Raw genomic sequence first — 21,730 nt, forward strand, 5'->3', positions numbered from 1 at the left:
CTCTCTCTCTCTCTCTCTCTCTCTCTCTCTCTTTTTCTCTCTCGCTCTCTCTCTTTCTCTCTCTCTCTTTCTCTCTCTCTTTTCTCTCTCCCTTTCTCTCTCTCCCTCTTTCTCTCTCCCTTCCTCCCTTCCCTCTCTCTCCCTCCCTCTCTCTCACTCTCTCCGCCTCTCTCTCTCTTCTCGCTGTATTTTTCTTTGTCTCGTCCCTCGTGCATGTTTTCCCTTCTGCATGTGAACATATCATTTGGTTTCCGTCGTTCACTTCAATTTCTTCTTTTTTACCGTCTCCTCTCTGATCTATTAGCTTGCCTTTGTGTCTGTTTCCCGTCTTTTGGGCATTTATCATTTAGCTTGCAATCCTCATGTTGATGGGTTGACATTTTTTCATGGCCTACCTCTTTAGATGCCTATTTCTCTTTCAATCCCTATGCACCATTTGGGTAATTTCGCCAAATACAATTTTTCCGACCTGTGCCATTTCATGTTCATCCCATAAATTGCTCTGATTTTGGAATCGCAATTGAACGCCACCGACAAGCCATAACGCTCGCCCTTGGACGCAATATTTGCCTTGTGGTACGCAATCACAATTTTAAAATGACAGCACAACATTCAAAGTGCCTGCGGTGCTTTCCAGGGCTTTCCTTGGATGCCTCAGTTTATTCAATGGCGAATCCAGCACGAGCCCCGGGCACAGGCCATAACTCAAGACCGCGAAAAGGCAGAACCATTCTCTTTCACTGGACCTGCTTTTTATCTAATTGGAGTTGCATTCCGAATGTTCCACCACACCGAAATTCAGCTTCTTTTCAAAAGCATATCCCTTTTGCCTCCCGTTTCGCCGCTTTTTTCGTTCTTCGCCCTCCCCCTTCCGTCCGTTGAACGGGGTGTGAGGAGGGCACGGAGTCACTGGCTGGCCGTGGCTGGCCGGTGGGAGCTGATCGGCGTCCGGTGGGGACGGCCATGGCAACGGTGGGAGGAAGGCGTCCGTGTCCGGCGGAGATGGCGGGAGGAAGGCGTCCGCGTCCGGCCGGAGCGGCTGACGCAAACCGGCCGTGTCGCGGCGAGGCGACGCACGTGGCCCGGCCTGTGCGCCGGCCGAGGAGAGCCGACACATACCGGCCGCGTCGAGCGATGCGGTCACAAACTGGCCGCACAGGGATGAGGGCCTGGCGCACAGCATCCTCGTCCGCGGGCGGGTGTCGGGCGCAGACCTGGCGGTTCCAGCTGGATGACGGGCCACCTGCGGCCGGACCACCGGCCGGCCGGTCGGCCGGCGGGCCGAGCGGGCGGGCGGCGGCGGCCCGGCCCGGCCCGGCCCGGCCCGACCGGACGCTTATCGATCGGAGCGCGCCGGCGGCGGTCCCGACGTCGGCCTCGTCGGCGGCCGGCCATGGCGGCCCGCAGTCAGTCGGCCCGCCGTCCGGCCCCGCACGCTGGCGTCCGCGCCGCCCGCCCCGGCATGGACGACGACAGGGACCACGGCTCCAGCTCGGTGAGTGCCTCGCCGCCGTGCCTCAGAGCGCGCCGTCGCCCCGCGCCGCTCGGCTCCAGCACCGTCGTCTGGTGTGGTGTGAACTCGTGAGCCGGGGCTCGGACTGTCGTCGGATGTTGTTGGCAAAGTGGTCGAGTGAGGCTGCTCGTCTGGATCTGCGGAATGCTGTGATCCAAAAATGTTTTTGCTCAACCCGCAGTGAGCATGGCTTTCATCATCAGCTAGACAGGAAAGAGCCTCACAAGCCACCCTGCGGCACATGAGTGCTGAAAACATCCCACACGCCCACACCCGGTAACAAAATTCCAGCGCACGCCCCTCGTGCGTTGCCGCGTCCGTCCGGCACCGCCCAGCCATGCGAGGCCCCGCGGCGGCAGCAGTGCGAAGGGCACGGCGAAAATCGAGCGCCTCAATCGATGGCGAGCGGCGGCGGCCGTGCGCACCCTCTGATCTGTATTCGGCGGGGCGGGCGGCGAGTCCGAGACCCGTGCTCACACGTCGGTGGCTCCTCGAGCTGAACGGCGTCCGGCCGCCGCCGCAGACCCGACGCTGATCAATGGCTATTGGAGCGCGTTGCGCCCGCCGCCGCCGCCGCCGGACCGGCTGTCTCCGCGGAGCCGGCGCTCACCAGACGAGTGGCAAGGGATCCACAGCTCAAGGGATCCACAGCTCAAGGGATCCACAGCTCAAGGGATCCACAGCTCAAGGGATCCACAGCTCCTGGTGCAGATGCTGGCGCTGTGGCTGCAGGGAAAGGCGGTGGTTCGGAAGCGGTGGCGGATCATTAATGCGTCTAGCTTCGTTGAACCTCATCCAGTTCTGAACCGGATATTGTGACAGCGAACTGCATTATCAGGGGGCACATGCTCAGCTTGCCCACGCCACATCGACTGCAGCTGTTGAGGTTCTCGGTGCGCGCCCTTGTACTTGGCTCGGCAGACAGTACGGTTATCTGGCTGCTGTGAAGTGCCCGAAGCGGCGCCTCGGGCCTGGAGCTTAGCCAGCCCCATCGTTTGTAAACAGTACCGGTACTCTGACGGCCGTCGTCGTGGTGTGGCGGCGGTCCAGATTCTTTTCGAGTCCTGACACAACGCAGGTCTCTGGCATACGCAGACTACGCAGTCTGTAAAACGGTCTAAAGAGCTTCGAAAGATGAGATACACATGCACGGTGGTATGTCTGCAGCGAGTGCTAAAATGATGTCTGAATGTTATCACATTTCACGTATCATCCCTTTGGTTCATGACCCATTTCCTCACCGGCGTCTGTAGGGGAGGGTCTGGGATATAAGTCATGGATGCCTGTCCGGCGGACGGTTGCATTTCTGAACGCATTGCTTACTTCTCCCAGCACGGTCCGACGGACGGTTGCATTTCTGAACGCATTGCTTACTTCTCCCAGCACGGTCCGACGGACGGTTGCATTTCTGAACGCATTGCTTACTTCTCCCAGCACGGTCCTTTGCGGACTGGCCGTCGCAACCATTGGCGTAGAAACAGGGATGTCCGGGGCTGCTACGTCACCGCCACTTTCTCAGAATGCTAAACATGCATTCTATAATGACGCATGGACAGAATCGAGTTCAGAGTTGGTTTTGACACACTACTTGCTGAGAAGTTCCTTCGCCTACAATAGACAATACACCCTCGATAAAGACGAGCTGGTTTTGTCTTCACGCGCGAGTGGGACCAAAGCATGCTGAGGCCGCACCGTCGTGCCATTTCTTCAATATCGATGTTGCCCTTGATAGAGCTGCAACCTTGCACCGTGGCTGGTCAAGCGTACGCACTCCGACGACGTCCCATCGCCGTCCCTCTCCCACCTCCCCACCCTCACCCCCGCACCCCCGCCCCCCTCCCCACCAGCCCAGTCCCGCCCATCCGCCCGACGCCCGCACCCATGGAGACTGATCGCGTCGTCCGGCAACGCCATCTGTCAGCGGATCTCTCAAAGGCGGACGTCTGGGCTGTCGGCACATCACTTACGGATATGTGTCCGGCCTGCCTGCACGTTACTCGTCGATGCATATCCAGCTTGTCCGCATCTTACTTAGCTTCCCATTTGCGGCCTGTTGTTGCTTACGGGCACATGCCCATCCCGTGAAGGAAAATTTTGTTCGACACTTCGCTTTTAAGTCGACGATGTCATGAACATGGATATATTCAACGGTTACTGGACAACTCAAGCGAAACGCGAGGCTTATGCAAGTCCCTAAACGAACTGCAGGCTGGACTGGTGCGCACCCGTCAGCGAAGGCAACAACGCGAAGGTTATTCTGAAAAATCACTCATAAGGGTAACCCTTTGCTATTGACCCCCTACTTAACCATTTATCATCGGCCTCGGCTATTCTTAGTGACCAGCTGAGCTTGACGCATGCTAGCGGACGGCGCACTTCGTCGCATGTCGGCGACTCCTACGTAACTAACTTTCGTGCTCTAGCATATCACTTCTGGTACCCTACCTCCCTTGGTTTTCTTGTTGCAAAATCCTAATAAGATCCCCGAAATACGCAATTATTGCCCACCACGATGCGCGCAAAATAGCCACTCAAATGTGGGGGCACACTGGTGGTGTTCAATACAAAACGCAAATACAGACACTGCCTATGCGTCACTGGTTTTCGGCACATGTCCGGTGTCCTTTGTCCCATATCTGTCTGTATGTAGATCACTGACAGACGTATGTCTAGCTTGTCCGTATATCCCTCACATGCACCTGCTTGTATAACCACATGAGCGCATGCCTGACCTGGTGTGGGATATGAGCACGTGTCCTGTCTTGGTATGGGATGCGGGCACGTGTTCTGTCTGTCTTGGTATGGGATATGGGCACGTGTCCTGTCTTGGTATGGGATATGGGCACGTGTCATGTCTGTCTTGGTATGGGATATGGGCACGTGTCCTGTCTGTCTTGGTATGGGATATGGGTACGTGTCCTGTCTGTCTTGGTATGGGATATGGGTACGTGTCCTGTCTGTCTTGCATCTCCATGTGCGCGTCAATGTTCATGTTCATGCATGTCCATGGCTGCCTACCCACGGTCACATGCCATGTCTCCCTGTATATCACCTAGAGACACGTACGTCCCCAGACCCTCCTCAAATATCTCACGGACAGATCCCTATGACTTCAAACATTCTCGGTGATACCTGCGACCTTTTAGCACTCACGAGTCACGTCCAGTCTGTTCATTATCACTCTGCGAGGCCCGTGAACACATGTTCGACCAGTCTGTACGTTGCGATCAGGCTCACATCCAGTTTGTCGATACATTGCGACAAGTACCCGTGCATGTTGATGTTCGTTAGAGCCCGCATTGGTTGCTGATTATCTGTTGGTGGACGACGCAATAGAGAACAGCTGGCATATAACATGATGCGCGTGATTTGAACTCAACGCAAATCTTCTCGGAACGCGAGAATAGGAACTGGCAGCAAATGTATACACATTCGGGTATTACAGGGCGTGCGAACCGCCAAGCGTGCCGCGGCGCTGCGGGCACGAATAATCCAACACCAAACTTTCTCAAACGATGTTTTAAGCTCTGTAGAGCTGCACCATCTTCTGCATCGCGCCGAAATGGTATCGACGTCGGCTCCGCTGCCGGCGGCGACATGCTCAGACGCTAGGCCAGTGGCCTAAATACTAAATTTGACTGAATACTAAAATCTAATGATGTGGGGCAGCTGGTGTATTGCGTAATGCGCTTGGGGCAAAAGTGTAAGGGGACACGGGGATAATACCAAAGCGGAAAAGTGGAGGCAAACATCTGGGCAACAAGACACCATTCTTTAAGCCTCAAGCGACATGAAGTTCAGAGATAAAAATACATGTACCAAATTGAATGATAAATTGAATTTTGGTTGCAGGATAGTTGTTTTCATGACTAAGGGAGGCCAACCTTGGCACAACGCGCTCACCTGCGTCAATCAATCAAGTCGATCCAATCAATGCTTGCAGTGATTCGTCATATCATCTCTTTTTACGTTTCAAACATCTTACCTTGCGAATAAGCAGTAAATCAACAGCCACCTATTTCGCCAGCATGTATATGGGAAAATAGACAGCAACTGAGAAAAAAAAATGAATACAGCAGTGCATTTAGGTGTCTGCTTGGGAGTGGATAATTAACATTTAGGGCACCTCCTGATTCGAGGGGGTACGTGGGTGAGTACGTCCTCAGGAGCCGGTAATGTCTTTACTTCGCAGTCGTGGGGCTGTGGTTCAAACCTGTTTGCCCGCAGAGACAACCAACGGGCGAGGTGGTCCTGATGAGGACTTGCGGGCCGTCGCTGTTTGTGCCTTGTGTTTGCAGACTCGGCAGCCTCTCTCTGTCCTAGGCGGGGTCGCCTCAATATCACGGGGGTCTTCAATGTCACGGGGGTCTTAATCCAACTTTGTTGTGGTCCAACGAGCCCCGTTACCATTTAATTTATTAAAACGAAGATAAGCTGAAACTGTCCAAGACTTACTGAAGTCCCAGCGATCCCTGTGGTGGTTGCTTAAGTGATTCCAGTGGCTTTAGCGCATGAGGTTAGTGGCCAGTGGTCCCGCGCATTCGCAATGGTTTCGTGCAGTACCGAGGTTCTCTTCCAGCAATACGAGCCTCCATATACGTACTGAGCTTCATTAGGTCGGCGGCTGTTTCAGCCCAGTGATTTCTTGAAATTGTGCAAAAAGCGAGAACCTCCAGTCTCTATTCGAGGTCTTGTATAGTGTCAGCGATCTCGTGCGGTCCCAGGAGGCGCTCTCAGTCATGTTACAGCGTCTGACGGCCAAAGAATGCGCCTGCCATTTCTAGCCCAGTCAAACGCGATCCCAACAACCGACGTGATAGCCCCAAGAATGTCCCCTACATTCACAATAGGCTATTGTGGATCACAGCAACACAGCTCTGAGGGCTTCCAAAAAGGTGCATGGATCTTTCGCGAGTCTTCAGGAGGGCCCTCCGATTTGTCAAGAGAGGTGCTGTGACCCCCATGCCCTTCCCCTAGTATGCCGCTGCTACAACCCTTCAGATAACCCCGCCATAAAAATACGACGAGTCGTCAGGACACGTGAAGGTGCTTGACTTTCTGACAACTGTGTTGTTTCCATCACAATTCAAGCTCGCTTGTGACAAAGATTTGTGACTCATTTCGCATTTCATTCGTCTTGCGTGAGGGCCGTCGCTAACCGGACGTAAGCGATTACTCAGTTTGTGGTGACTAAACAATCTCAGTAAGTTGCCAATCCTGCAGTGTACAATGCGAAGCAACTTGCAACGAGAATATCCATAACTTAGCCGGTAATATTTGTGTTTTTGCGAATGTCTTGCTCCGTCAAAAACTATGAATATAAATACTGAAAATCGATGTACTAGTGTTCATCATCATCCGGTGACGACTTCCCGTTTGTTTTCTTTATGTGTTTTCACCGACTTATATGTAATACTAACGCATAACATTTAGTGGTGCGGCTGAGACGTAGACATGGAAATGAACAAACGCCAACGGACGAATAAACAACGGAACGTTCTGAAAATGCAGATTCTTGCAACTTTAAATGCAACTTACAGCCGATAACAGGGAAAAGGTCAACTTTGCCGCATGCACCGTGCGCAAATGACCGCGTTCATGTGCCTTGCTCTGCACTGTTACAGTCGGAGGGGAGGAAGCGACCGTACAAGGTGTGGGATAGCCGGCGATACACCAAGAAAGGCATTGTCGCCAGCTCGCTGGAGGAGTTGCTCAACAGGGGTGAGTAAGACCAGAATGGCCTACGTATTGGTTGAGAGGACGGATGCGTGTCGCCCATGTCACTGGCACTGTTCTGTTATGATCAATGCTGCATATGCTGACGGCTGAGAATCTCCTAAAATGACTGTGTTCTCCCTAAATTGCATATGATGGTGTCATTTCAGGAGCAGCAACGTACCGAAACAGCCCTCAGCTGAAATACGTCTCTGAAATGAGCCGGATCGGTCGGGCCAGTGCCTCCGCGGCCATTATGTCACATTCAGTGTGGAGAAATCCGCAATGATGACGTAAGCGATTTACCAAATACACCGGTTCACTAAGACGGCCCATCGTGAGTGTCGATGCTTGCAAACAGTCACGCGCTCTTGTCCGTAAGCCGTGGATCCATCCGTTTTGCGACGTTGTTTAAAGGAAGCACCCCACCTTTTTGTGCTTTCCCCTTGTTGGTTCACTAGACGCGTATATTTTGATCTGAAGTAGCCGACCCTGCGAGATATCTGATTTGACTTTCTGCTCACCACGATGAACGTAGTACATTTCATTCGTATTGCTCTTCCCAGCGTGTGTTCTGTAACATTTTCAAGACACTAATGTGTCAAAATGATTGCGTAATAAATGCTACGATAGCCTGAATGCTCCGCTTAGGCAAAAACATAAACGAGCGTGCGGATATTATTCCGTGAATCAAACGTAACGTTATCCTAGGGCTTTGATTTCGATCCTACGGCGTTTACCACAATGACGCTTTTCGAAGCGCACTTTGGCTTTGAGAATGGGAGCGAGATCTTGGGATGTCGATGTGACGCCCTGGTTCAAACTTTAACCAACCCACTCCTCGATAACAGGTAGTTGCTCGCTGGGCCAATTACAAACGTTCTTTTATTCCCATCAGTAGAGGTGCGCGCGCTGGTTATCATTACGACCGTGGTCGCCACTGCACGAAAGAAACGTAGTGTTGTAGGAAGCGTTGACGACGTAATTTGGACTAGAAAATAATTGAAATCGACATTCTTTTTATGCCTTCACGGTACCACAGTGGCACTACCCAGTGCTATTATTAGACGTAACTAGTCATGAGGTTTCATTCAAGTACGTTTTTAAAGTATGCCCGGAAGGTGGGACACGGATGCCATTGTATCAGCAACCGGAGCAGATGAAGACTTAAAAACGATTGCGCAACGTATGGGAATACGCGTACCGCAACCCGCCCGCGGATATCGAAAATAACCGGCCGATACAGGAGTCAGTAGCTGACCGGAAAGAAGCTAATGCCATCTTTTCCGAAACCGATCTTGAGTGCGCGACGCCGTGGCCCGACCCGATTACAAGATAGATTGGGCCGTTAAAACTGCGCAGGTGTGTAGCCGCACTTATCGTGACTAGCATCCACCCAAAACGCGTGCGTTTTTGCAACACATCGATCACGACTGCCAAATCCGTAAATCATTACAAGCTCATTGGTCTCGTTGATAACAATTGTCGAGCCTAGCTATGCCCAGTATGCCATTTTTCCGGTAATGACATTTGTGATTTAGAGCGCGAACTTTGCGTCACAGTAAATTAGCGCACGAATGCTACATCGCAATGAAGTTGCGCGCAAATGTTACATTGTAATGAAATTGGGTGTGAATGTCATTTCGAAATGAATAAGTGCGCGAAAGCTTCATCCAAAGACCTCTGCCTGTTAAGCTACCATGCAAGGCAGGCCTTACAACTTATTGACTAAAGCCAGTAGTGTTCGTTGCCAAAGGTGCTCGGTCCCACTTGTCAATTTTTAATGCATTATACACATGATGACTATTGGTAACTACCATGCTGTCATCGCTTTCATTGTCATGGCTGCCATCAAATGTCATCGCTGACATTTATGATTGAATGGCAAAACCCAGAACGAAACACATTTGAAGAAGTACATCATCTTCGCAGGAGCGGTGTCATTAAACTGAAATTGTAGCAGAAGAACACGGCTGAATAACGCAGAAAACCTTCTTTCGTCCAAGTGTTTTTCATCTATATGGTTATCAAAACTGTGTTTTTAGTCAGTCGCATAGCCAGGGCTTGGTGACAGGCACGCATAGCAGGATGCGAGTCATGCTGTGCACTGTTCTAAAATGCGCTACCAGCCAAAAAGCGGTAGCGACCAAATTTTATGAGTTTTTAGTAGAATTTCCTACCACGGAACTCTTCTTCGGCTATAAGCTTTCGTGTAAAACTGTACTTTGCCTTTTCCATTTTGATACTATTTAATTAACAATTTCAACAGATTAGAATTGTCTGAACTACGTCATTTGCGATCACCACCAAGTCACAGACGCCCCCGTGGTTATATTCCCATTCACGGGCAAGCGTGTATGTCATAATTTGCCACCTCGCCCCCTGCATCAACTAACGGGGTTAGCGCAGCTCACTTCAGCGGCGTCTCATCTTGCTTGATTACCCATTGGTTTTGAGGTTCTGCTCAGTGGATGGAGCGTTACAAAAATAGGAAAAATTTCGTAAAGCTTAGACCAAAGGCGGTCAGGTTATTCAAGGCGGTCAAGTCATTCATAGATCATTACCACCCTTCCGCTCTCCAAATAATTCCTGATTTTCTGATGCCACTGAGCTGGCAGGGTCAACGTCGGACAGAGACCAGAAAAAGTCCAGGAGCCCTGAGACCGTAATGGACGTTCGAGCTGTCTCAGTGCTTCCAAGATGACCTCTAGCCCAATAGCGATCAGGAAAATCACTTAAGTTACCAGGCACTTCCACATGGTCGGATCGCTGCAATCCGGGCATAGCAGGCTGGAGGGGGTTCAGGGGTTTCATATAAAAACCAAGGTTTGAGAGCGATCAGAGACGCGTAAGATGGCGTGGAATACCGTTGTACTCAAACAATAACCAGACCGCTCAAAGAACCCAAAACAGGGCAGAGGCCTGGAACATGGTGTATTTTATAGAACCGATAGGTCCCTAGAGAGGTTAAGGATTTAATACTTACAAGTGGTTTTGCGAAGGTAGCGTCCCACAACGCATTCGGGAGTTACGAGACAATCGTGAAAAGTCGAGGATCCCGACTGTTGAGAGCTGTGAGGAGTCAGGCTTTTCAAAACCGCTCAGGTAATACGTAAGTCGACAATGGGCTTAACAGTGGTCACTAACTCTTAAAGGAACGCGACGCCCGTCCTTACGTCCTTTTATGAAGCGCCAGCGAATGCATTGGCCATATCAGCGCTCGGGGACTATAGCGCAGCGGGGATTAGGACCCAGGCTCCCACGTGGTGGTCTGATGCGCTAACCACTCGTTCATTACGCCCCTTGGTCAATAAACTCCAATACGTTCAGGGACAGCCGTAATTAAGCAAAGGGGTTGAAGTGCGGTCCGGTGACGAGTGTGATCAGCGGGATGACGGCATTGGGACTCCGTACGGAAACCAGGCGTTTTATGACGTCCTGTATCACCGAAAAAGCTGAATAACTTCTTGGCAGCTTCAGGGTCGGTGACTAGCGACCCAGGGTACTTACTGACTGACATGGATCGGAGTCCGACCGGCCGCCGGCTCAAGTCCCACTCGGAGTGGATGGGACTGGGTGTTATGTGCAGGGACTCATTTCACGGATGACTTGGAATCGTGCTGTACATTGCTGACTCAAGCTGTGACTTACGGACTTATGTTGTGACTCACTGACTCAGACCGTGGCTCACGGGTCAGGCTGTAATTCACGGACTCAGACTGTGACTCGCCATTTTTAAAAAATCCGGATTGGGACTCAGGCTTGAGCTTTAATGCATGTGAACCAGATCAGGACCAATGGAGTCTTTAAACTTGGACTGGACCCTGAGTAAGACTTGAAGCCGAATATAATTATCACATGTGTCAGACCAAGCGCTTCTTTTAAGGGATTGTCCCACATTAGAGGAATGTTTCAAAAACGTGCTAAAATGAAACTTCAAGGCCAGTCATGTCTAATAAGAGCGCCGGATAGTACCACTGCAGCACCGTCCGGACATAATCGGGGTATCAGTTTGAATTATTTCTGAGTCCAAATCACACCGTCAATGCTTTGTAGCAGCACTACGCGTCTTCCCTGCGGTCGCGGCCACCGTCGTCACAACACCGCCATAACACCTCCACTGGTGCGAATAAAAGTATGTGTGTGGTTGGCTGGGCGGATGGCAAAGGCCTGTTACCGATAAGCGCATCGGTTGAAATTTGAACCGCTAAGGTCGGTATCTCTGGGCGTAGGGCTTGTAAAAAGTCATGTAAGGGTGCCACTTGTGATTGACATGTCAGCTGTGACCGATCGAGGTCAATAGTGTTTTTGCTGTCTCTGTGATCAAAAGCCTATGGAGCATATCTGGTTGAAGGGAGTTTGCCAGCTGTTTGTGCTTTTCACCAATAGTTACGTAAGAAGCGTCCAGTTTGGTCGGTACTAGCAGTTTTCACAAAATCCTGATTAGCCCCGAATTTTTATTTGAAATAGTCTCTCTGACGCGGAAAATCCCGTTGGATTCCCAGCTCACCACCACTGTTTGCTTTTTTCTTCCAAACAAGAATATAATGTGATGTTTGCATTACACTAATTGGCATCAATGCTAACAATACGCTAATTGACCACAATGTTTCTACAATAAATTGTGTGGGTGCTTAAAATACTCTCTTTAGGAGAAGGATATCCGAATATAAAGTCATCATCGCAGAAATTCAACGAAATATCACGCAGCACCTTGGATTTCTTCACTATAGCATCAAACACAGATACTTTCGAAAGGCACTTTGACTTTGGGGAGCATGGTCACCTACTCGATGATGATGATGATGTGGGCTTTGAGGTGCGCCGACTGGTCACCTAGTTGGATGCCCAGTTCACTGCGAAGCTGGGCTTAGAGTGCGGATTAGTATAAATAGCAGCACATCATGTCGTTACAAACAAACGTGCACAAGCCTTCACCAATGCACTTATCGCGAAATGGTTTATGCCGCCGGCTGTGGCAACCGCAACCATTCATTTCCACCGACGTCATTCGAGCCCATAAAGGACGGAGCACAAGTTGACCGTGACACTTCAGGTGTGCGATGGTTTGCGATGGGCCTGGTTGTCGGTGTTTGGAGTAAAATGCTCTTGTAATAAAATGCAATAATGCTCTTGGCGTGCCCAAGAGCATTTTGCTCTCGGGCACGCCAGGTTTCCTGCCAATTTTTAACGAGGTCGACGTGAAATCCCCCCTCCCTTTACCGCCCCCAACGCAAAGTTGTGGAAACTACCACGCGTGTCTCACCCAAATGTCTTTCATGTGGCCATATTTTTGAAATCTGCCCCAGAGTGGGGCACGCCCTGCAAAGCCAGCGCATGTGCCACCCATGCATTGCCAGCGGGTCATGTAATGCCATCCATACTATCGAGAGCTCAAAATGTGACATAAACACCATCTAAGGTCATTCTACGATCTGACATAATCTTGGCCGGATGGGTCGTCTTGCAAATTTACGATGTCTATGTTTGATGACGGCATTGGTAGCCTGCCAAATTTTAAGTCACGTAACTTTGGGAGTTTTCCAGTCTACCTCTGTGACATTCACCTCGAATGAGCTCTACAGCACCAATGGTGCATGCAATTGGTTTACATTCATAGTAACTATGGCTGTTTCCAGGCAGTGGCATAGCCAGGATTTCACAAGGGGACAGGGTGGATGTCAGATCGGGAGGTCTTCGCAACTAATGGGGACCTATGTAGCTAAAATTATGTGATAGCGTAAGGCAATGCTTGATATGAAAGGTTAGTCTTACCTTATGTCTTTATACAGCTAGTCTTTGTGCTAGTGCTAGCTAGTACAGCTAGTACAGCTAGCTAGTCTTTGTACAACTAGGTATCGCAGCTCTTAATTATTATTTTCGCGAACTAAACCTGCCGATGGAGCTAACGAAGAACAAACGACTAATGCCCAAAGGCAATTTGGCTTCTTACCGAATGAACTCTGTTGCCACCTTTTTTTCTTCGATGCAAATATCACCACACACGTCTCATTGACTTACCAGTAGATTGGTGAAGACTGAAGGATCATTGCGAGCTAGAGCCTCCCTGGAAGGCCGAAGGATGATCATCACGGCCTCCCTGGAAGCTAACATGCGTCAACATGCCATTTTAAAACTGATACAACGCATGAGCACATTGATCTGGGTATAACAATGTCGCATAAACTAGTCCTCACATTTGTCGTATTTTTCAAGCGTAGTAATAGTTGATGGAGTGAGCCACCATGATCAGCCCGCAATACACACCGGATGCAAGCAGCATCAAAGTTCAGAGCTCCCGCCCGCTCTTCTCTGGGTGGGGTGGAGGCTCTTGCTCCCTCACGTCTCACCAGTGAAGCGACCTGGCCGCGGTCTGAGCTTCATTCGAACCAAGTATATGCCACAACGGAATCGGGACGTCATAGTGTGATTTGGTGAATTATGTTTTACGTTTCATGTCTAGATGAAATGAAACAGCGAGTTGGAGTGGGGTCCAGATTCTGTTTTGCAACCTGCCTTCGCCGAATCCTCAAATCCTTCGCCAAATCCTCCTCAGCTCACAACACTCACAGCCGGTATCAAGGTACGCTGCGAGGACGTACATGTGTAGCCGGCATCACGCTAGTCCGCCTGCTCATCATCATCGATCGTGACCAGGGAGCCGTGATCAAGTGTGCAGGCCGCGCGTCTGGCCAGGACGCTGCCGCCGCGCTGCACCCACGGGCGTCGACCGCGGCTGGCGCGCGTGGGCGCCACACGGGCCCGTCGAGGTGCGGTGGGCGGTATTCGTCCGGACCGGCGGCGCGGAGCTGTCGCCGTTCGTCGCTGAGCGGACGGCCGCGCCGCCACCACAGCGGTCCAAAGCTCTGATCGGTCAAGAGCAGTGAGAGCGACGCGTCGGGCTCCACTGATTGGACGCCGCCCCGTCGCGTCCCGCGCGCCGGTGCCGGGCGCTGCTGGGAGCGGGGGGGGGGGGGGGGGGGGGGGGAGGGGGATTCTTGCTCCCTCACGTCCCACCAGTGAGGCGGGCTGGCCGCGGTCTTCCGCGTGGGCCCGCCAGGTCGCCGGCGCGTCGGCGGCCGGCACGCGTGAACGCCCCGTCCCGGCTCGAAGTCGCCAGCTTACCGACGCCCCCTCCGAACGGCGAGAGGAGCGGATCAGCATCCAGCAGCCAGGGGCACCGACGTCCCCTCCAAACGGCGAGAGGAGCGGATCAGCATCCAGCAGCCAGGGGCACCGACGCCCCCTCCCACGCTCGGCCTCCAGCGGCGCGGCCGCAACCTGGGACGGAAGTCGGCGGCGCAGCAGCGTCCGACCAGGGGGAGGGAGGGGGGGGGGGGGGACGTGGCAACGGCAGGCTACCGGGCAAGGCTGCGGCGGCCGCGCGGCCAACTTCGCGACCGTGCGCCCCGTTCCAGGTACGCTGGACGGAGCCTGCGCGCCGCCGGAAGTCTCATGTTGCTAGGCGGTGACCACGCCCACATGGCCACACACATGCCACACAAGATGGGCCTGGATCTGGCTGCTAGGGATTCGGCTGCCCAGGACATCGCGTCTGCTTCGGAGTTTCATTCATCCGCATTTGGGTTTTTAGTCCAAGAGGATGTTGGTGCTTGCATTGCACCGCGCTGTCTGATGAAGAAACTGATGACCAATAAATATAACAACTTTGTGGTGAACGAAATTTGAACTTTTACCGAAGGTTCCTGGCTCATCCAGAGGTGGAAGAAATGAGAGAAGGCTGTGTCATACATGGTATCGACCCAGAGTTGGTTCATGGTATCGACTCAAGGTTGGTTGGTTCTTGCTTTTAAAAAAAAGCAAAAAAAAAATGCTCATTCGCTTCCGTCGATGATTACCAAGGCAAGTTCGGTCTTGGACCAATGGTGCCTGTAAAGGACTTGAAACACCTGCGCGGCTTTTGAATATGTATAGCTTAATTGTGTATAGCCAAAGACAAAGCAATATTTAGCCAAAGTTTCTTGGATGGATTGAGACGAGGCGCTAGTTTCAGGAAGTGCGCGCACTATCGTCCTGGTCTGATGTGATAGTATTCTTAAGACTTTTCCGCCAGATAACTCCTCGGCCATTGTCAGATGTTGATATCTATCTGAGAAGGGCTGGATGATGTCTGGCTTTCAGCCATGCACGCGTCACAGACAGAGTATAGGTTTGCTCCGAAATGTAATCCATTTTGGTTTCGCCATGCAGAAAACAGAGCACGATGCGAGGACACACACACACACACACCACACACACACACACACCACACACACACACACACACACACACACACACACACCACACACACACACACACACACACACACACACACACACACACACACACATATATATATATATATATATATATATATATATATATATATATATTCAACACATTTCACATTTTTGTGACTCATGGTGGACAAAGAAAGCTATTCTTCACACAAAACAACAAGTTATGTACGATAATGACGTACCCACATACAATGTCCGCACATGTTGGGCATGTCATGCCCTAATTGCTGTGCCTTACTGACATGGAAAATAGACGGAATACGCCTTCTCTTAGCCAAACATATGACAGAACCCAGAGGGTAGATCTAGGGTCCCATAGGGCTCCATGTTAATGGGACTCTGGGATTGGATCCTGGGATCTCTTTTGGGGGCTCCAGGCGCTACTCTGCTTCCGGCACCAGATAAACGTTACTCATTCTCTCACGTACGGGTCTTTGCGGAGGAAATTTGCGCCCGTACATGCAGTCACAGCGGCTATGATATCGTCGCGAACGGGAGGTCGAGGGTCCATCATATACTATGATTGTGCAATTGCACCTCTAAGTCGTTTGCGCGTACATAAATTGATTGCCCGCGCAAAGAATGTAGACGAATGTGATACAGTTACGTTTACACCCTGCGTGATGCATTATTGTCAAAAGAACATTTGGACGTAATCCTCGTGAAACGCTGTCATGTGGTCCATGAACTTACGTGGGTGTATGGCTGTACCAGAAATTTGAGTTGGGATCAGTTGCTTTGCGCTTGTTGACACCATGTCTAGGACAGAAATGCCGTGGTGATGTAGCAAGCCTGCTTTTTCATCCAGTTTGCTTCAACAATAGTGAACAGTTCAACCACTTACTCATGACTTTTTGAAGAGGCACCTTGCGAGTGCCTCGCGTAGGCAGGGATCCGGATAGGCCCAAGCGAGCAATCCAGCGGTGGTGAGAGCACTGAACAGTCCCGCAGGAGCACGGAACAGTCCCGAAGGAGCGCGGAACAGTCTCACAGGAGCGCGGAACAGTCTCACAGGAGCGCGGAACAGTCCCACAGGAGCGTGGAATAGTCCTGCAGGAGCACGGAACACTCCCGCAGGAGCACGGAACAGTCTCACAGGAGCGTGGAACAGTCCTGCAGGAGCGTGGAACGGTCCTGCAGGAGCACGGAACACTCCCGCAAGAGCGCGGAACGGTCCTGCAGGAGCGCGGAACAGTCTCACAGGAGCGCGGAACAGTCTCACAGGAGCGCGGAACAGTCTCACAGGAGCGCGGAACAGTCTCACAGGAGCGCGGAACAGTCCCACAGGAGCGTGGAATAGTCCTGCAGGAGCACGGAACACTCCCGCAAGAGCGCGGAACGGTCCCACAGGAGCGTGGAACAGTCCTGCAGGAGCACGGAACACTCCCGCAAGAGCGCTGAACGGTCCTGCAGGAGCGTGGAACAGTCCTGCAGGAGCACGGAACACTCCCGCAAGAGCGCGGAACAGTCCCACAGGAGCGTGGAACAGTCCTGCAGGAGCACGGAACACTCCCGCAAGAGCGCGGAACGGTCCTGCAGGAGCGTGGAACAGTCCTGCAGGAGCACGGAACACTCCCGCAAGAGCGCGTAACAGTCCCACAGGAGCGTGGAACAGTCCTGCAGGAGCGTGGAACAGTCCTGCAGGAGCACGGAACAGTCCCGCAGCGGCGCGTAACGTTTGACAGTCAGTCGGTGACAACCAGGGGACAGATCAGATCATTTCATCGGCGAAATGATCACTAGAACGTTAAAATATGGTAGAACAGATGCGCGGTGTCCGTTATTGTCTGCTTTGCCCCATGTTGGAAACCGTTGGACTCTGGTGATTAGCTTACAGCGGATAGCCCATATCTCAGTGCAATACGATAGAATGCACCACAACACGACCACCGCCCAGGCCGACGACTCTGGTGTTGTTTCACAGGGAGAGAAAAGCTGCGATACGACGTCGAGTCCATGGTCTCTGCCGTGCTGGAGTCAGACGGTACCACCGTGGATGACGCCGAGTACTTCGCCACACTGCCCGACAACACAGTCTTCCTTCTGCTCCGGGACTCGGACCGCTGGCTGCCGCCAGGCGTCGACGTCCTCAGAGCAGGTGGCGGCCCTATCGCTCTTTCAGGACAGATGGCAGCACTGTCGCTATCCCGCTGGCCCTAACCAGGTGGCGCTGGCGGGGCCGGCAGGCCGCCGGTCTCATGCTGACCTTGACACGGGGCACGCTTAAGCTGCCGTGTTGGTAGAAAAAATGGCAGACCAGGGGTTAAATGCAGATGAGCTCCTCCAAAACTTTGAAAGGCTCGTCGTGTCATGCCATACGTGCATTCGTTTGAGGTGCCGCAACTTTCTGGCAGTCTGTAGTCGGTAAGTTGATTTTGTTTGCTTTAGCCTAATCTCTGAGATGCCTTTGCCGTGTTCCAAGGCAACTGATTCCTCATCTTTATCTAAATTTTAGGTAAATGTTGTTCATGCTACAATATCGGGCGGTGATCTAGACTTCAAACCACGAGCGGACCCTCTTCCTAGGCCGGTGAGGCTGACGCCGACACTCGTTTGAGCCCAGCTGGACTGCATCGGTTCCGCACTATATTCATGATCTTCCTGGCTCCATCTGTGTTTGGTGTCTGACCCGGCTGGGGCATGACTACAGTCTGCATTCATCCTAAATTACTTGTTCTTGCTTCACGCTGAATAATTGCCTCACCCAACTATCCGGAACAGACTGCACGCACCACCCACGGGTGGGCCCAAAATTCCACCTGGTGGGATTCCGTCCGAGAGCCAAACTCAGACCCCGAATAGTGTGGGCTTAATCTCGGCGGATTAACCCGAAGGTGCATACAGTTCTGTCCGACCGTTAACCAATATCCTTCATCCTTTCGCTCTGAAATGGGCATGACTGACCAAAAGGGCTCTGATGTAAATAACTAACAAACGTCCAATATGCGATTTGTCGGCAAGAGGCCTGTAACCCGCCCCGGACCGGGCAGTTTGCCCGTGGTCTGTCCCTGACCCGACGGTCTATTCCTGATCTGTCCCTGACCCAGCAGTCTATCACTGGTCTGTCCCTGACCCGGCAGTCTATCACTGGTCTGTCCCTGATCCAGCAGTCTATCACTGGTCTGTCCCTGACCCGGCAGTCTATCACTGGTCTGTCCCTGTCCCGGCAGTCTATCACTGGTTGGTCCCTGACCCAGCAGTCTATCTCTGGTCTGTCCCTGACCAAGAAATCCATTCCGATCTGTGTCTGAGTTGTGCATGTGCTCTGACCTCAAGCTCTGACTCCTCGCAATCCGTACATAGCACGGTTTAGCGTGACTTTTGACCCGTCCGCAATTGGGTCCGTAATCCGTCCCCTATTTAATACGTCTGTAGTCTGTCCCTGATCAAGTAGAACCATGTCTGTGATCTATCACAGGAGGGCCCGCCACAGCCAGGAGGGGGGGGGGGGAGGAGGAGGGAAGGACGTGACTGCAAAAACTCCGTTCTTGATTATGCTACTGACTCCAGTGCGTTCTTGTGAGTAAACCGTCTCTCTCTCTCTCTCTCTCTCTCTCTCTCTCTCTCTCTCTCTCTCTCTCTCTCTCTCTTCTCTCTCTCTCTCTCTCTCTCTCTCTCTCTCTCTCTCTCTCTCTCTCTCTCTCTCTCTCTCTCTCTCTCTCTCTCTCTCTCTCTCTCTCTCTCTCTCTCTCTCTCTCTCTCTCTCTCTCTCTCTCTCTCTCTCTCTCTCTCTCTCTCTCTCTCTCTCTCTCTCTCTCTCTCTCTCTCTCTCTCTCTCTCTCTCTCTCTCTCTCTCTCTCTCTCTCTCTCTCTCTCTCTCTCTCTCTCTCTCTCTCTCTCTCTCTCTCTCTCTCTCTCTCTCTCTCTCTCTCTCTCTCTCTCTCTCTCTCTCTCTCTCTCTCTCTCTCTCTCTCTCTCTCTCTCTCTCTCTCTCTCTCTCTCTCTCTCTCTCTCTCTCTCTCTCTCTCTCTCTGTCTCTCTCTCTCTCTCTCTCTCTCTCTCTCTCCTCTCTCTCCTCTCTCTCCCTCGTTCTCCCCTCCCTCCCTCCCTACCTCCCTCTTCCTTCCTCCCGCTTTCTCTCGGGTCTGACCGGCATTTTACCCTTGACAGAGGCGAATCTCACTGTGGTTTACTTCTAGGCTGCGGCCATGGTCCGGCTCCGTCCCGATTGACTTGTAGCTTTGGCTCGTCCCTGACTCGGCTGATGTGACTCGGCCTTGATGCGTATATGCGGTCCATCCACGACCTAAGCGCATGGTGTCTGCCTCCCTCCATTATGGACCAGGCGCCCGCTATGTAGCGCCTGGCCCGTCGGTGCCCGGCTGAGTTGTGTCTTGCTATTAGCTGGTTATGTCGCGCCTGGTCCGTCGATGCCCGGCTGAGTTGTGTACTGTCATCAGCTGGCTATGTGGCGCCTGGTTCGTCGGTGCCCGGCTGAGTTGTGTTCTGCCATTAGCCGGCTATGTGCCACTTAGTCCGTCGGTGCCCGGCTGAGTTGTGTCTTGCTATTAGCTGGTTGTGTGCCGCCTGGTCCGTCGGTGCCCGGCTGAGTTGTGTCCTGTCATCAGCTGGCTATGTGGCGCCTGGTTCGTCGGTGCCCGGCTGAGTTGTGTCCTGCCATTAGCCGGCTATGTGGCGCCTGGCCCGTCGGTGCCCGGCTGAGTTGTGTCCTGCCATTAGCCGGCTATGTGGCGCCTGGCCGTCGGTGCCCGGCTGAGTTGTATCCTACTATTAGCCGGCTATGTGGCGCCTGGCCCGTCGGTGCCCGGCTGAGTTGTGTCCTGCCATTAGCCGGCTATGTGGCGCCTGGCCGTCGGTGCCCGGCTGAGTTGTGTCCTGCCATTAGCCGGCTATGTGGCGCCTGGCCCGTCGGTGCCCGGCTGAGTTGTGTCCTGTCACCTGACCCTGCCGAGTCACGGCTTGTCTGAGCGCGTCTGACTGGTGCTCCACTCCGACAGCGCTCACCTGCATCCCCCGCATCGTCTGCCAGACAATGCACGCGCTCGACCTGCGGGACGAGGCGCCCTCCTGGAAGATCGCCGACCATCGGGGCCAGGTGACCATCCAGCTGCACTGGGACGCCGACCGGCGACAGGCGGTCGGCTCTCCCGGCCGGCGCGCACACATCGTGGTGCGCGGCGTGGGCGAGGCGCCGTTCGATCAGCGGAAGGCGACGTCGCCGGTCGCGGCGCCGTTCGCGGCGGCGCGGTCACGGCTCGAGGAGCCACCGCCGCCGTACGCCGTGCCGCCCGGAGCCGGGCGGCTCTCCCGCCAGGGCAGCTCGGTCGAGTCCGGCTCGGTGCACGTGCACACGGCGGAGTGCGGACCACACCACCACCCGCATCACCACCACCACCATCACCAGTACCAGCACCAGCTCCACGTGCAGCCGCGCAGCTCGCCGCCCGACGAGTGCGACTTCCACTGCTGCGCGCTGCACGCCGGCCGCGGCGCCATCTCGGTCAAGAAGTCGACGGCGACGTCGCCGATCCGCGAGCCACCGCCACCGCCGCCGGCGCGCCGACCACTCTCGCACGTGCGCTTCGACGAGGCGGCCAAGAAAGACAACGGACCGGCGCCGGGACCGTCCGGAGCGGCCGCCGCGCCCGAGGAGAGCTCCGAGTCCGAGGGCGACAACACGGCTAACGAGGAGGGCGTGACCGAGAAGCTGCTGCTGCTGGTCGACCAGCTGAGTGTGGAGCGCATGCGCTACTTGAGCATCAAGGACATCGGCATAATCCTGGAGCGACTCAGCTCCAAGATCCTGGACGTGGAGCGGATGGAGCGCGAGAAGGACGGCGACGACTGCCACAACTGGACGCTGAAGGCGACCATCCGCGGCGACGTGCTGCGCGACATTGGCGTCGTCTACCACGGCCACTACTATAGCATCGGCGAGCACCCGCGGTACGAGCGGCGCGTCGAGCCGCCGCCGCCGGCCGAGCCACCGCCCCCATGAGACACGGCGCCGCTCGGCGACCTCGAGCACAGTCGCTACGTGCCGGCCGAGCTGGTGGGGCGCTGGCGCGAGCAGCTGGTGGAGGCGCGCGCGCCGGCGGCCGCCTTCCAGGTACGGCCGAGCGCGGCCGGCGTGCTGCTGCCGGAGCCGGCGGCGCTACCGCCGCGCCGCGGCCGGCCGCCGCCGCGCCAGTGGTCGCCGCCGCCCCCAGCGCCGACGCCGCGCCCCTGCTGTCCGCGCTGC

General features: G+C 53.7%; 1 protein-coding gene across 1 annotated transcript; it reads left to right on the forward strand.

Moving 5' to 3' along the window:
• Positions 1-1,416: 1,416 nt before the first annotated feature.
• On the forward strand, positions 1,417-21,487 carry LOC119097399 (uncharacterized). The gene is made up of 4 exons (XM_037220443.1): positions 1,417-1,495; positions 7,138-7,234; positions 17,453-17,626; positions 20,487-21,487. The coding sequence occupies exons 1-4, from the start codon at positions 1,463-1,465 to the stop codon at positions 21,485-21,487; spliced, it is 1,305 nt and encodes a 434-aa protein (XP_037076338.1). The 5' UTR covers positions 1,417-1,462.
• Positions 21,488-21,730: the final 243 nt, after the last annotated feature.

Source organism: Pollicipes pollicipes, unplaced genomic scaffold, assembly GCF_011947565.3.
Source record: "Pollicipes pollicipes isolate AB1234 unplaced genomic scaffold, Ppol_2.1 Scaffold_4295;HRSCAF=5057_pilon_pilon_pilon, whole genome shotgun sequence".
Lineage (NCBI taxonomy): Eukaryota > Metazoa > Arthropoda > Thecostraca > Pollicipedomorpha > Pollicipedidae > Pollicipes > Pollicipes pollicipes.